At 41.4% G+C, this 15,790-nt stretch overlaps 1 protein-coding gene across 8 annotated transcripts in view; it reads right to left on the reverse strand.

Annotated features, from left to right (window-relative positions):
• ZNF618 (zinc finger protein 618) overlaps positions 1–15,790 on the reverse strand; it is a 771,796-nt gene that overhangs the window by 146,486 nt on the left and 609,520 nt on the right. For all 8 annotated transcript variants that reach the window (XM_033960461.1, XM_033960460.1, XM_033960462.1 and 5 more), the window contains one exon: positions 28–108. In XM_033960461.1, the coding sequence (XP_033816352.1) occupies positions 28–108 (81 nt within the window). The remainder of the gene's footprint in view (positions 1–27; positions 109–15,790) is intronic.

The following is a 15,790-nucleotide window of genomic DNA, read 5'->3' on the forward strand; positions in this document are numbered from 1 at the left end:
TGTATATGCATAATGCAACATACTCACCACTGGAGTGCTGGGAGTTGTTATTGGTGTCTTCAAATTTCATCTGTGCTTTAACTTCTACTTTCCGGCTGAAAGCACTTTCTGCAAGAAACCAAGAATAAAGCAGCTTCAGTAAAAGGGCCACTTTATTATGCTTCTGCTACCTACCTCAAAAATTTGCCTTGACATCTCTTTACAACCATCTTTACCTCTCCCATTCCCTCCTGCATATCCTGCATCTTCCTTTCCCTTTATCCGTTCTTCTCCCAACTACATGGGCGCTACAGAAGTGTTTGCCAACCACCAGCACTGCTTTCATCAGGCTCTCTGGTCAGCTCTGGGATCCTTTTCCTCTGTCAATTTCCTGTTGCCTCATAGGCAGGAAATAGCAAAGGGAATAAAGTTGTAGAGTTGCCAGAGAGATCCTAACATAAGCAGTACTGTCAATCAGGCAATTTTGTAGGGCCGGGGAGGGGGGGATGTTGTCAAAGGGAAGGGAAGATGTGGGACATGCAAGAGAGAACTGGGGCAGGAAGGGAATGCTGCACTTGGACAGAAAGGGTAAAGGGGACAGGGGAAAAGCTACAATTGGATGGGATGGGAGGGAGAGTGGGAAAGGCTGCATAAAGATGGAAGAGAAGTGATAGGGAGAAATGCATATGGATAGAATGGGAGGGGAGAGAGAGGAAGAAAGAATGCATATGAAGTGGGAGGAGAAAAAGGGGAGATGTACTGAACATGAAGGGAAAGGGAAGGGGGAGAGGGAAAGCTAGTTAGATTTGAGAAGGAGACAAAAAAATTGAAGAAAGCTGAATGTGGAAGATCACTTCCTGCCCTATATCTCGCACTGAAGAAGAAAGAATGTGAGAAAAGAAATAGCAGATGGAAAGGAGGCCTAGAAACAGAGTTAAGAGCACAGATGAGGGAAAGCAGAACATGATTAGAATAAAATCACCTCACAATAAAGGTAGGGAAATGATTTTATTTTCAGTTTACTGATTATGTCAGTGTTGAGAATTTACATCTGTTGGCTTTATTTTGCACCATGTACAAGAGGATATACATTTATTTCTATTTCTCTGATGTTTCATAACACACAGAGTCTAGTATCTCTGCTTTCAGTTTTTGTTTCCATGTTTTGTTTTGTGTGGTTCCCTGTTTTGTATCAGGTGAGAGTCGTTCTGCATTTGCCGCTGAGGTTAAGGCAATGTGTAGGAATCTGTAACAGTCCATCTTGTTCCAGTTCCCCAACAGCAGGTATGCTCTAGGTTCTGCCTTTATTGGTGGGTTAAGGCTATTATGGTTTGCTAAGTTTTCCATATAGATTTTGATTGCCTTTTTGCAGGGTTTTATGTTAATTTTCAAAGTATCTAGCCTGCTTGAAAAAAAAAATGCTCAGGACTAGTGAGATCTCCATTTCTGGTAAAGCAGCGCTAGGCACACTTTTCCAGTTGAATTTTTGGGATATCCACAGTGAATATGAATGAGACAGATTTTCATATAATGCCTCTGTAAACTATCTCATGCATCTTCATTGTAAATATCCTGAAAACCTGACTTGGCTGGTTGAGAAACACTGTGGTAATGCTGTCACACAAAAGAAACTCTATGCTAATGCTCATGGTGCTGCATTTCCAGCTCAAATTGGTGCCACTAACTGTCATGTCTCAGAAATACAAGAGGGGAGTGGCAGTCCCAACCTATCAACAAAAAAGAACTGTGGAAAAGATGTTCCTGATACAATCATTTACTGAGTCTATCAAATGTTGCAATGTTATATTCACAGAGTGAAATCCATATATGTATGATAAGGTGCGGACCCAAAACGGTCCATGTTTCGACTAAGACACCTTCTTCAAGGATCCTAAAAAGTGTGAACATGTGTGTGAGAAAAATTGAATAGTACATATTAAAATATGTGAATATATAAATGTAAATTAAAGTGAAGGTGGAGAACAATAAAATAGTGAGAAATGAGATTGACATACTCTGATTTACATTGTGAATTGTGTGACTAAAGTGTGACGTGAAGGAGAGATATGGATACATCAAGAAGAGAGGAAAGAAGTGAATTCAAGAAATGAAAATAATGAAAATTGTGTAAAATTCCAGAATGAAATAAATAAGTACTGTGGAGACATAATAGTGAGCTATTCTAGGTAAAAGTGCAACACGAGGACATATATGTATATGAGATGGAGAATTATTAAATGATGGATGGTATAGTACATACCAAGGGGATGAGCAAATGTGGAAAAAGTCTAAAGAGATAGAACCAACCTTAAAATAATAAAAAAAAAAATCTATTAAAACAAAAAATTGAAAAATAAAAGAGTAATAGGTTAACCCCCCCCCTAATTAGTTAAAATAATACTAATGGTGATGACTAAACCTATTTAAAAACCTAAAACTGTTAAAAATTAACATCTGCATATTTAAACAAACAGTTCTATAAAAATGGAAATTATAAATAGGAACCGTGCCAACATAAGTAAAAAAAAAGGGGGTAAGGTAATTTTATAAAGAGAGAGACTAATTAAAACCATAACAATGATACAATGGGTTATAAATATTACATTACATTAGAGATTTCTATTCTGCCACTGCCTTGTGGTTCAAGGCGGATTACAAAAGAATTACAAAAAAAAAATGTATTACATGAAGAAGATATCTGGTAATTTCTAAATGAGATAAAGAGTAGATGAGGTTGCTTTGGGGAATCGGGAAGTAATTAGGAAGTGGGAAGGAGCTAGCGGTATTAAGTCGTTTGCATGTGCAATGTTCATTTAAGATAGAAGGCGAAAAGCTTTAATAAATACAAAACACTATCCATTAAGCCGTGGCAACACGAAAACCACGCCGTTAGGATACGAGATAAAAATTTAAACAGAAGAATAAATAATACAAATTAAAACAGAACTGATCTTATGGTTAAGAGACTTATGTATAGAAAGTAATCGATTATGACAATAGAACTTTTCTGTGGACGTCAAAAAAAATAAACATCCAAACATTGCAGCAGAAGCCAAGCTAAGGGAGAGGCTAAAAGATAAGCAATCATAATGTTAGAATCTAGAATTTTAAAACAAGAATTATAAAAATAAAGGAACATTTAATGAGCTAGCACTGGACAACACGAAGATGACTTTGAGAATAAATCTAAAATAACCAAAAAGAAGGCCAACCTTACTAGTCCAAGAACAACATAGTAAAACTCCTCAAATGGCTGTTACGGTACCGAAGCGACGCGGAGTGGAACGGTTGTTAACATAATTGCTTAAACTAAATGGTGCAAAAAAGAGCAGACTTACTGGTTCGAGAGCAGCACAGGAAAACAGTCCTCAGGCAGCTGCAATGGTGAAAAAGAACGCCGCAGAAAAGCAGGAATATAAAGGCACTGATTAATGACGTCATAGGTAAGGTGTTGACGTGACTTGATGTGTGGGCGCAAGGCTAGTCTAGTAGACAATGTGATGGAGAAAAATGGGATATGCTGCGAAAATGGGATATGCCGCGAGAGATGAGAAACTGAAGAGAAAAATGTTAAGATGGCAATGCTGAATACAGAAAAAGAGCACTGGAAGTGAATAGTGTGAAAGATCCCTGAGTAGTGCTGAGAATGTGTACAAGTGGGAAATAAATGAAATACTGTGTGTATGTGAAAAATAATAGAGGCATGTGTGCCATAAGGATTTACATATATGGATGTAATGTGTGTAGTGCAGGGGTGTCCAACCTGTGGCCCGAGGGCTGCATGCGGCCCTGTGAAGTATTTTGTGTGGCCCTGGTTGAGGGCGAAGCAGTATTTTCCTCTGCTGCCGCCGGGTGTTTACGGTCTTGCCGTCTCCCTCCTCTGTCTTGCTGCAGAGTTTGCGCATGTGTGCGGCCCCAGAAACATTTTTTTTGGTCAATGCGGCCCAGGGAAGCCAAAAGGTTGGACACCCCTGATGTAGTGTATGTAAGAATGAGCAATGAGGTAGTGCACATAAAAAGTGTTTGCATAATGAGTGAGCAGGAGTAGTGATGAAGTGGAGCATATAGAAAGAAACAACACATAAAAATGACCTTTGAGTTATACAGTAACAAAAAAATCAGAAAAATGAAAGAGCATTGAAATAACCCAAAATCTGAAGACAAAACAATGTGGACCACTATGGGGTAACTTGATGAATGAAAGACATGTCAAAGACTAAAAAATAAAAACCAATGAAAATACATAAAATATGAAACAATAACATTTTGTCATGAAGCACTGTAACACAATCTAAAATGAATAATATGATGTTGAATGCCAAAACAAAAGGTTATAAACAATATATATGAAATGACGTAAATTGTAAAACAATGACATTTAATAATGGGTAATACAAAAAATGCATAAATAAGATAAAACCAAAGTAGTCACCATGTGAAAAAAATTAGGACACCACATGAAATATTCAGTTCTTTCTTAAGAAATGTTCAAAATACTCGCATTACATAGAAACATAGAAACATAGAAGATGACGGCAGAAAAGGGCTACAGCCCATCAAGTCTGCCCACTCTGCTTACCCACCCCCTGTCTATGCCCTAATGACCCAATTTTCTTATCTTGATCCTTGTAGGGATCCCACATGGGTATCCCATTTATTCTTAAAGTCTGGCACGCTGTCTGCCTCGATCACCTGCACTGGAAGCTTGTTCCAATGATCAACCACTCTCTCTGTGAAGAAATACTTTCTGGTGTCGCCATGAAATTTTCCGCCCCTGAGTTTGAGCGGGTGCCCTCTTGTGGCCGAGAGTCCCTTGAGAAAGAAAATATCTTCCACTTCGACACGTCCCGTGAGGTACTTAAATGTTTCGATCATGTCTCCCCTCCCCCTAAGTTCCTCGAGAGTGTAGAGCTGCAATTTGTTCAGTCTCTCTTCATACGAGAGACCCTTGAGCCCCGAGATCATCCTGGTGGCCATCCGCTGAACCGATTCAATTCTGCGCACATCTTTACTGTAATGTGGCCTCCAGAATTGCAACAATCTTATACTAATCTCCTTCAACATAGTCCCTTTGGGCTGCCACAAACTTCTTCCAACGGTTCTACCACTGTGCTGGAAACAGTGCTGAAACACTTCTTTTCAGATTGCTCGCAACTGGTCTGTCACATTCTTGCATGATGTCTTCTCTTGACTAAAATCTGGTCCCTTTCAGGGGCATTTTCAGCTTGGAGAAAAGCCAGAAGTCACACGGAGCCATATCAGGAGAATAGGGAGCCTGAGGAATTACAGGTGTGTTGTGTTTGGCCAGGAAATTCCGTATCAAATCGTGATGGCGTTGCCAATTGCCCACTACCCAGGTCCTTGATTTACTCATGAAACAAAAGATATCCACAAAAATGTGTATTCTAACTGAGGAATAAATTAAGACACCCTACACCCTAATAGCTAGTGTTACCCCCTTTGGCTGAAATGCTTCTTGAGATGCTTCATGAGACGCTTCTTGAAGCCATCTATCAGTCTTTGACATCAGTCTGAGGAAAGTTTGGCCCACTCCTCAATGCAGAATTCTTTCAGCTGTGAGATGTTTGAGGAGTTCCTTGCATGTACAGCCCGTTTCAAAACACCCCATAGCATCTCAATGGGATTAAGATCAGTGTTTTGACTCGGTCACTCAAGGACTCTCCATTTCTTAGTTTTCAGCCAGTCCTTGGTGGATTTACTGATATGTTTTGGGTCATTGTTGTTTTGCAGGGTCCAGTTCCGCTTCAGCTTTAATTTTCTTACAGATGGTTTCACATGTTCCTCAAGCACCCTCTGATACACGGTAGAATTCATAGTGGATTCTATGATGGTGAGCTGGCCATGTCCTGCTGCAGCAAAGCATCCCCAAACCATGACACTTCCACCTCCATGCTTCACAGTTGGTATGAGATTCTTTTCCTGGAGTGCTGTACGCCAAACATGTCCTCTTTTCTGGTGTCCAAATAATTTAATTTTAGACTCATCTGTCCATAAAACACTATTCCAGAAGTCCTGGTGTTTGTTTACGTTCTCTCTGGCAAACTTCCCATGCAAGTTAAATTTGTGCAGTCTGTTTTTGATTGTAGAGGTATGCACTTTCACATCAACAGCAGTAAGAGCCTGCCGTAGGTCCTGTGATGACATTCTAGGGTTTTTGGAGACTTCTTTTAGCATCTTGTGGTCTGCTCTGGCGGTCAACTTACTTGGACAGCCAGACCTGGACTGGTTGGCAGTTGTTTGGAAATTGGTTTTATACCTTTAAATCATTTGTATAGTTCCAGAATATGCCAATGTTATAAAATAATATTCCTAATCTCATGAGAGAAATGGGAATGTCTGAGGACAAAGAAAAACTCTGGTGTTATTTTCGGCTTGCTACCTGTTCTTACACCTCTCGATGGTGTAATTTAGACTATGATATCCATGACAAATATGTTCAGATGGATACCCTCTCTGTGTGAATCTATTTGCCATTACAATAGTTTGTTATTCAAATTCTGTTGGCTGGGAGCATAATCTTCTTAGTCTCAAAAATTGGCTGTAGGCTAGATTTTTCTTCAGTTGTGTTTGGTGGAAACTAGAGTAGTGAAGAAAACTGTTTTCATCTGTTGTTTTTTTGTAAATGGTGGTATGGAAGTTGTAACGACCCTTCTTGATAAGAATGTCCAGAAATTATATCCTTTTCAAATGATATTCCATTTAAAATTTAAAATTGTGATCACATGAATTAAGTTAATTAAAAATTAGTGTAACCGAGTTATGCTACCTCTCCATAATATGAAGATATTGTCGATCTACCTCTTGTAGATTCTGAGTTCATCTCTGAATTCATGATCTGTTAGGTATGTTTTTTTGAATTGTGCACAAAAAATTGCACCCTCCAAAATACAGGACAAAAAAGTCACCTTTCTTTACAAAAAGGGAGAAAAGACCTCAGTGTCTAATAGGGGCTCTTTAAGCTTCCCATATAGACAGGCTAGTTTTAAACAGAATTTAATCCTAGCAGACACATCCTTGGTCAGAAAAACTCCCAATTAGTAAGTGAACCTCTATTCTAATTTTCTAATAGTTTTATATATTTTCTTATAGTTTTATATATTTTTTTAAACTTTTCTTCAAACAACAATTGTCAAAAATAGAAGTCACTTATCTGAGCACTTCGATATTCAGGTGTAGTCCTGGAGTAAAGCAAGCAGGAAAAACTGCTCTATGGAAAAAAGCTATCAGTCAAAACATTCTTCCAAAATATCCATATCCAACAGGGGCCCCTGTTTCGCAACAAAATGCTTCGTCAGGGATTTGAGCGATCACACACCCGCTTCCACTCGGGTGTGATCGCTCAAATCCCTGACGAAGCATTTTGTTGCGAAACAGGGGCCCCTGTTGGATATGGATATTTTGGAAGAATGTTTTGACTGATAGCTTTTTTCCATAGAGCAGTTTTTCCTGCTTGCTTTACTCCAGGACTACACCTGAATATCGAAGTGCTCAGATAAGTGACTTCTATTTTTGACAATTGTTGTTTGAAGAAAAGTTTAAAAAAATATATAAAACTATAAGAAAATATATAAAACTATTAGAAAATTAGAATAGAGGTTCACTTACTAATTGGGAGTTTTTCTGACCAAGGATGTGTCTGCTAGGATTAAATTCTGTTTAAAACTAGCCTGTCTATATGGGAAGCTTAAAGAGCCCCTATTAGACACTGAGGTCTTTTCTCCCTTTTTGTAAAGAAAGGTGACTTTTTTGTCCTGTATTTTGGAGGGTGCAATTTTTTGTGATTTATTTTGGGCATCCTTTTCTTGATTTTTTGGATATTTTTGAATTGTGCCACATAAAGATTAGCAATGTCAGGAGCCATAAAGGACCCCATTGCAGTTCCCTTGATGTGAAGATAGTACTTGTCTTCAAAACAAAAATAGTTCTGTGTTAGTGCAATGGTTGTGAGTGTAATGTAGGTTGTTAGTTCTGGTCAGCAAAGTTTGTTCAATAATTTGAATGTCAGCCATCTGTGGAATGTTGGTGTACAGCAGGGGTGTCAAAGTCCCTCCTCGAGGGCTGCAATCCAGTCGGGTTTTCAGGATGCCCCCAATGAATATGCATGAGATCTATTTGCATTCACTGCTTTCATTGTATTCTAATAGATCTCATGCATATTCATTGGGGAAATCTTGAAAACCTGACTGGATTGCGGCCCTCAAGGAGGGACTTTGACACCCCTGGTGTACAGTGTGACAAGATATAAATCTTCAGGATCCTCATCAAAATCTTCAAGAATTGAAATCACGTTGGAGGAATCACATACATATGAGTTGATTTTAGGAACGAAAGGATGTAGAAAAGTAGTCTGAAATCTGATAAGGGCTCTAGTACAGAGCTATTAGCGGAAATAATGAGTCTACCGGATGGATCAGTGAATGATTTGTAAATTTTAGGAAGAACATATATTGTTGGAGTTACTGAATTTTCTTTTAAGTGTTAATATCCCTGCTAAATGTGTTGCCTTGACTAATTCCTTTATTTCAGTGAGAATTCTAGTGGTGGGATCTGTATCTAAAGAGATGTAAAATTCCCTATCATTAATTTGTCTTTGTATTTCACCGATATATTTGGCCCTTTCAAGTACAACTATACCATCTCCTTTATAAGTGGGCTTAATGACGCTATCATGATTCAATCTTAGCTCATGGATAGCATTGATTTTGGAATTATTAAGGTTATGTTTGTCTTTTGTCTCGTTTAGTTTTTTCAAGATGTTCAATGTCTCCGTGGACACATTTGTAAAAAGTGGTGATCAGTGGGTCACAATTCCCAGGTGAAACCAATTTCTTTCTTTTTTTTAATTTTATTTTTTATTGAAATTTCAATTACTTCACAAGAATCCTCTTGTTCAAGAAAAACAGAAAGAAAACATGTATAAGAAATTACATCACTAATGTTAATTAACATATTAATTAACAAAGAAAATAAGTTTAATCTTCTCAGACCACAACTTGGAAGGGGAGAATTCCATAGAGTATAAAGACTCAAAAGGAAAAATCAAATCAATATTCTAGGAATAGGCTTAACAGCATAATACCATATTGTAACTTCTATTCTACAACCAATTTCTATTTTTTCTTTAGAACCGAAATGTCAGTGTTGGAGTTAATAGTGTCATCTTTAGAGAAGGTGAATTTGTACTTTACGCTTGAATTTAAACAGATCTACTCTAGTTTGAAAAGAGTCATACTTTATGGTGGGAACGAAAGATAAACTTGTGAACTAGTCAGTGTGGTGGATGAAAGGTTAAAAAATAGATTGGTATTTCCTCTACCACCTCCTCTGGTTGTAGAAAATGTGTCCTTTGTGTCTGTTCATTCCTTTCACTATGGAATGTTTGGGTTCTTCTTTTTTTGTTGACCACTCCCAACCTATCACCATTTATAGATATGATGGAGCCACAAAGCCTCCCTTGCTATTTCCTCTGGGGATGAGTGGTGACATAGTGAGACTGCTGAGCCCCTCTTTTTGCTTCTCTGTGGTGCTATATGTTGAGATTTTAACTGGTTTTGTTTAATGTGTTAATGAAAGATTAGGTTCTTACCTGGATAATCTTCTGTCTGTTAATCCTCTCAGGAGTCCAAATGTACGGTGATCAATCCGTTTCTGCAAACTGGACTTTGTGACAGGCAGGACCCTGTCTCATTCAGAGACTCTACTGCTAACCCTATTCCTGACAAACCAGTGCCTATTCCTAGGACCAGAAAGCAAACTGTAAGGTCTGGCAAGCAGACAGCTTACACATTAAAAGTGCAGAGAATAGGACAGAATGGAGCAGCAGCTCAGAATTCCCTTAATCTACCCTATTATTCCTTATTCAAAACTGCAGCAGTAAAAATTCCTTTTAAACCTACAACTTTACAAGCTGACATACACAGGGTTAAAGAAAGGGGTAGAGTCAGCAGGGTTGATGTGTATCCAGGAGGGCTAATGCCTGGGAAGAATAAAGCTTCCACAGCTGATTACTGGAGGGAGGATTGCAGAAACAGGAAGAGCCAGAGGGGCAGCAGAAACGGAAAGGCAGAGCTACACAGTTAAGAAGTCTACCAGGCACGTTTGAAAACCCTATTTCCATTCTAATATCCCTGCCTCATGTAAGGCTGCCAACTGCAACTCCCAGAGAAGGCAAGAGGCTATGTCCCAGAGCAAGATTAGCTTGGGAGGGGAGGTTTCTGAGGAAAAGTTTGAGCAGACTGGCTGTGGAAAACGAGAGCTTATACAGAGTGGGGGAAGGGAGCCACATTGCATAGAAGTAGCTCCTATGGAGGTAAATGAACAAGGTTTTGATAATGATAACGTAGAATATGACATGGATTATAGTTGTAAACCAGGGAAAGGAATGTATGATGAGAGCATGGCTGAATAAACCTCATTTAAATAAGAGATCTTCCTGGTTAAGAGTGAAGCAAGGATCCTGTAGCTACAGGGATTTGAAACGGAGATTGTTTGAGTGTGGGGACAGGTGTGAGTGAATGAGCTTTGGTGCAGTGGGGGAGAAAAGCCCCATATTACTGCAGAGGAAGCCAGGTTTAAAACCAAGGCTGTTGCAAGTGCCAAAATTTGTCCCTGTCCGGAGACACTGAGTAATTGGGAACACGGGAGGTGTACAGGGTGCCTTTGCTGTATTTGGGTGGAGCTTGTTCCCACATCTACTGGCCCAACTAGAGAGAGTCAAGGCAGTAAGGTGAGAGCTCTTTGGGCTGGGCACAAGAGAGTGTCCCTTAATTTGACTGCAGATCATACCTGGAGTTGCTTGGGGACAGAGAGAAGCAAACTTTGGCCCCATTTACAAAGGCTGCGGGGACTGAAAGAAGGCAGCAGCCCAGGGGCAAACGCTGTAAAACCAATTGGTTGTTTGTTTTTGATTGAAGAATATAGAAATCCTGAACTGCTGGAGATTTGCAAAGTTGGCTGTATTTTTGGCAATGTGGACTGTGTTGAAAACAGTGAAGGGGATTTTGTTACCAGTTGCCCTGTATAAAGAATTGTGAAGGAAAGTAAAACTTTATGATTTTGGAAAGTGTAAAAAGGGAAAGAGACTGTTTCTTTGGGTAAACCTACACACCACATTGGCCCTCTGTGGGGACTAGATCCAAGCGTGCATGGCCGGGGCTTGACCTCACCACAACTTGCAGAAGTGTGAATGTGTACAGTTTTGAGCACCTCCCACATGGAGGTGAAGCCCAGTGTCCCCTTCCAGTTATATCCCAAAGCAATTGAGCTCCATTGGAACAGAATACAAAGAAGGAGAATGGGAAATGACCCCACATACACTACACAATTCTGTTCTGCTCTGTAACTTAGAAACAAGAATTAGAATAACAGGTATATATATATATATATATATATATATATATAACAACTTTAGAGAACCAATCTGCAGTGTGTAACAAGGACTGAGTTCAAAGAAGCGTGGGATGAACACAGAGGATCTAGAATCAGAAAATAATATTAAATATTGAACTAAGGCCAGTACTGGGCAGACTTGCACGGTTTGTGTCTGTATATGGCTGTTTTGGGGAGGATGGGCTGGAGAGGGCTTCAATGGCTGGGAGGGTGTAGATGGGCTGGAGTAGGTTTTGACGGAGATTTTGGCAGTTGGAACCCAAGCACAGTACCGGGTAGAGCTCTGGATTCTTGCCCAGAAATAGCTAAGAAGAAAAAATTAAAAAAAATTTAAATTGAATCAGGTTGGACAGACTGGATGGACCATTCGGGTCTTTATCTGCCGTCATCTACTATATTACTATGTTAACAATAGGAGATCCAGATTTCTTCACATACAGCCAACTGACTGACAGGAGAAGAGCTCTAGGCCTGGAAATCTAGAAACATCCAAGGCAGAAAAGCAGGCAAATCAGCATATACAGAGGGCTGGATATATGAACTCCTGAGAGGATTAACAGAAAGATTATCCAGGTAAGAACCCAACCTTTCATTCTGTTACATCCACTCAGGAGTCCATATGTATGGTGATGTACCAAAGCAATGGCTAACATCTAGGGAGGGAAAAAAGAGTCTGCCCGCAAGACTGAGGACCCAAAATCAGCAACCTCTCGAGCCACCACATCCACTTTGTAAAATCTGGTAAAAGTATGCAGAGTAGACCAAGTAGCTGCTCTACATTTTCTGCGGGAGGAACTGCCTGAGACCCCGCCCATGAAGATGCAACATTCCTGGTGGAATGCACCTTGACAGAAACCAGTGGCTGTTTACCACAGGCAATATATGCTGAAGAGATGGCCATATTCATCCTCATCAATGTAGGAATATTGAGAAAGCTCAAACACAATACTTTGGAAAAGCCAAAGCATTAAATTGAAAGCCCCAATAGTTTAAATAAATGAGGAAGAAGGTTTAGTGTGGGTTAGTTAAGCAGTTTCTATAGGAATGCTGTGCAAAACAGGGTTCTCGCGAGTGCATGGTATTTTTAAAATATATTTTTGTAGTGTATATCATAGAGGTTCAATGGCGGGCATCCAGATGCTACGAGCAGTGCAAGCTGTGACAAACCCATGGTCAGCTTTGTCCCTGTGGTTAATAAAAACAGAACATGGACCCTGATCAGGAGAGCTGATTAGGTGATGAGTAGGGATATAGAAATGGCTGACTACCCCTCAGTGAGGTAGAGAAAGAAAGGTATGAGCCTAAGAATAGTCCGCAGGAAACACCATACCAGTTTAAATATGATAAAAAGCCTGCTAGCAGTTTTACTATCCCTCACCTGCTAGGAGTTTTACTACCCCACCCCTCCAGCCTGGTCCACTCCCGACTGGCACACTGCAGCATCTCTGACCGGCACACTGCACCACCCTGACTGGCCCGGTTCACCCCTGGTCAGGCCTGGCCTGACCCGTCCTGACCTGACACCCCCCTGTACCTAACAGTTGGAAGCAGGAGGGATGCCAACTCCCTCCTGCCACCACCCGACGCTGCTCTCCCTACCTGTGCGAATATGGCAGGAGGGATACCAACTCCTTCCTGCCACCATCCCCTGACCGGCCCGCAACTCACCCCCCCGGACCACCCCCGACTGGAACACCACAGCACCCCCGACCGGCACACTGCACCACCCCAACCGGCCCGGCCCAACCTGTCCTGACCCGACCCACCCCCCGTACCTAACAGTTGGAAACAGGAGGGGTGGTTAGTCCCTCCTGCTCCTTAGTCCTCTTAGTGACGTCTTCCGGAGCAGAAGGAACCGCAAAGTCCTCCTGCTCCTTCGCCTCCTCCTGCTTCCCTGATGATGCACCACGAATGTGGGGTGACTCAGTTGGTGGTGGGAGGGAGTTGGTATCCCTCCTGCCATATTCACACGGGTAGGGAGGGCAGTGTTGGGTGGTGGCAGGAGGGAGTGGGCATCCCTCCTGCTATTTGTGGGTCACGGGAGGATTGTTTGTGGGTGAGGCGGCAGAGGGTGTCGGGCTGGGCCGGTGGGTGGGGCTACTGTAGGCTCTCCTGCTTGCCCTGCTCATCCCTGATCTCTCTTGCCTGCTCGCCGGACTCTCCTGATCTCTTCCGCCGTTCCCCGCAGTGCAGGCCCGCTTTAAAACCACGGGCTTGCACTGCAGGGAATGGCAGCAGAGAGCAGGAAAGTCTGGAAGTAGACTAAGTGATGGTATGTTGCTTTAGTTCCTGTGTAGCTAGTGCAGAGAAAGGTCCTGGTTTGGGGTTATCTCAACAATGTGTGGCCTATAAACAGTATATAATGAATGACAAGGTATGTTATTTATATAGTGAAGTATTGGTATGATAGGGGTATTGTGATGTGATTTGTAGTATGATAATAAGAGAATACTGTATATATCATGTATTGTAGAACATATTTATATCTGACGTTGGGAACAATCTAAAAACGAACAGTGAAACACAGAACTGTGTAGGGCGTGTCTGTTCAGATTTTTGAAGAATAACGGAGTATGATGCATGAAGGACTATAACAGAAAGAAGACAATTGAAAAAAGAAAATTAATACAGGATTGAAGATATTGTAGTATATTTTACAGACTTTGATGCACTTTATGAATGGACTTTTAGTGAGGTGGTTGGGTAGATTGTGTATGTTTTAATATATTTATAAGGTATGAATTGCATGTGGAGAAGGTGTTGTATAGGTATTTTATTGAAAGCAATAAATTTGTGAACACTTTATTTGGGAGTAGTGGCAATAGTAATTTATTTATATTAAATGTATAGCTCTTTCTATTTATGTAAGTTATATGCATATTCAGTGTTCTCCCTAGGGCCTTTTAGCAGGGTGCTCTGCCCGGCTAATTTAGATGACAGCCCGGCTGTCATCCGATCGCGAATCCTGCTGCTGCTGCCACTGCTCAACATTTTTTTTTTAAACCCTCTCACCAGCTTGGAGATTTCACGCCTTAGCCTGTAGCGAACTCATGCTCCAGGGCTCTAACGTGTGCGTGCCGGCTTTCCTTCTCTTCCCTCCAAAACCGGAAGTTATGTCCCAGGGAGGAGGGGCGAGGGTGACAGCGAGCTCATAGATGCATGAAGCGGGTCTCTTAACAGACTGCACAGCCTATTGGCAGTGATACAGATTGTTCAGAATTTGTTAGCTGAATGATGGGAGACTGCTACCTCGTGCACTAAGAGTAGGTGCTGTCCCCGCTTCCAGTTCCACATGATGCATGCCACTTGGAGGTAGTAGAGCTGTGGAAGGGACGCAGTGGTGGACTGGGATACAGAGAGCGACAAGGCGTTTCGAAGGAAGCAGCTATCCACACTCCAAGTGGGAGCCCAGGTGCTAGGGACCTTGCGCAGGAGAGAGACCTTCGTCGTCAGCATGAAGAGGCAATGAACAGCGGCAGAGTCCTTCCCAAGATAACTGGAGGGGCCACATGGATAGGTCAAGCGGCCGAAGCAGGGAATGAAGGCCCAGCAGTGGCTGAGGCATTGTCTGTGAGTTTCGGAAAAGATGAAAGTAGGGCTTGATGTTACTCTGCTTCTGCCTGGGTAATTCATTCATTGGGATTGTGATAGGAAGGAGCCGTGGAACAGAGAAGAATCCAGAGATCTGCTGCAGAGCTTTTAGTGTATTAGGAATCGGTTGTAGACTACAGTCCTGGAAGGTTCTACATGGCCCATATGTTGTAACTGACTCCTTTGCTTCTGTGTAATGAGCACTGGGCTTATGAAAGGGCTGTTTGAGATTTCTTGGCTAAGTTGGCTTGCAGCATCATTCCCGTTAATAGAGCTTTTCTTTTTAGTAATCCAATGAGACACGTTTTGTTTTCAGCTACTCTGGATCTTTGGAAACTCATATTTCCAGTGCATTCTAGACAGTAGGATTATTTCCCCATAGCCTCATGCTGCTGCAGAAGGAATACACTCTGGATTTTTCACTTTGCCTCTGTTGTACTTCACTGGGCTCTCTAGCTTCACCTTCCAGTTCTTTCCTTCTGCATGTATGCCTGCAGGAGTGTTTGTTCTGCTCTCCCCATTTTATTATTTTTAATTTGATGTAATTTTGGGCCTTTTTGGGGTAATTTAGTGCTTGGAGCATTTTTGAAGCTCTGCCTGCTTGAAAATTCACAGACTTCGGTCTGTAGAAACATGACTGCACATAAAGGCCAAATGGCCCATCAGCAGTAACCATTATCTCTTCCTCTCTCCAAGAGATCCCACGTGCCTATCCCAGGCCCACTTGAATTCAGACAGTCTCCATTTCCACCACCTCTTCCGGGAGACTGTTCCACGCATCTACCACCCTATCTGTAAAAAAGTATTTCCT

The sequence above is a fragment of the Geotrypetes seraphini genome, chromosome 10 (assembly GCF_902459505.1).
Source record: "Geotrypetes seraphini chromosome 10, aGeoSer1.1, whole genome shotgun sequence".
In the NCBI taxonomy this organism is placed as follows: domain Eukaryota; kingdom Metazoa; phylum Chordata; class Amphibia; order Gymnophiona; family Dermophiidae; genus Geotrypetes; species Geotrypetes seraphini.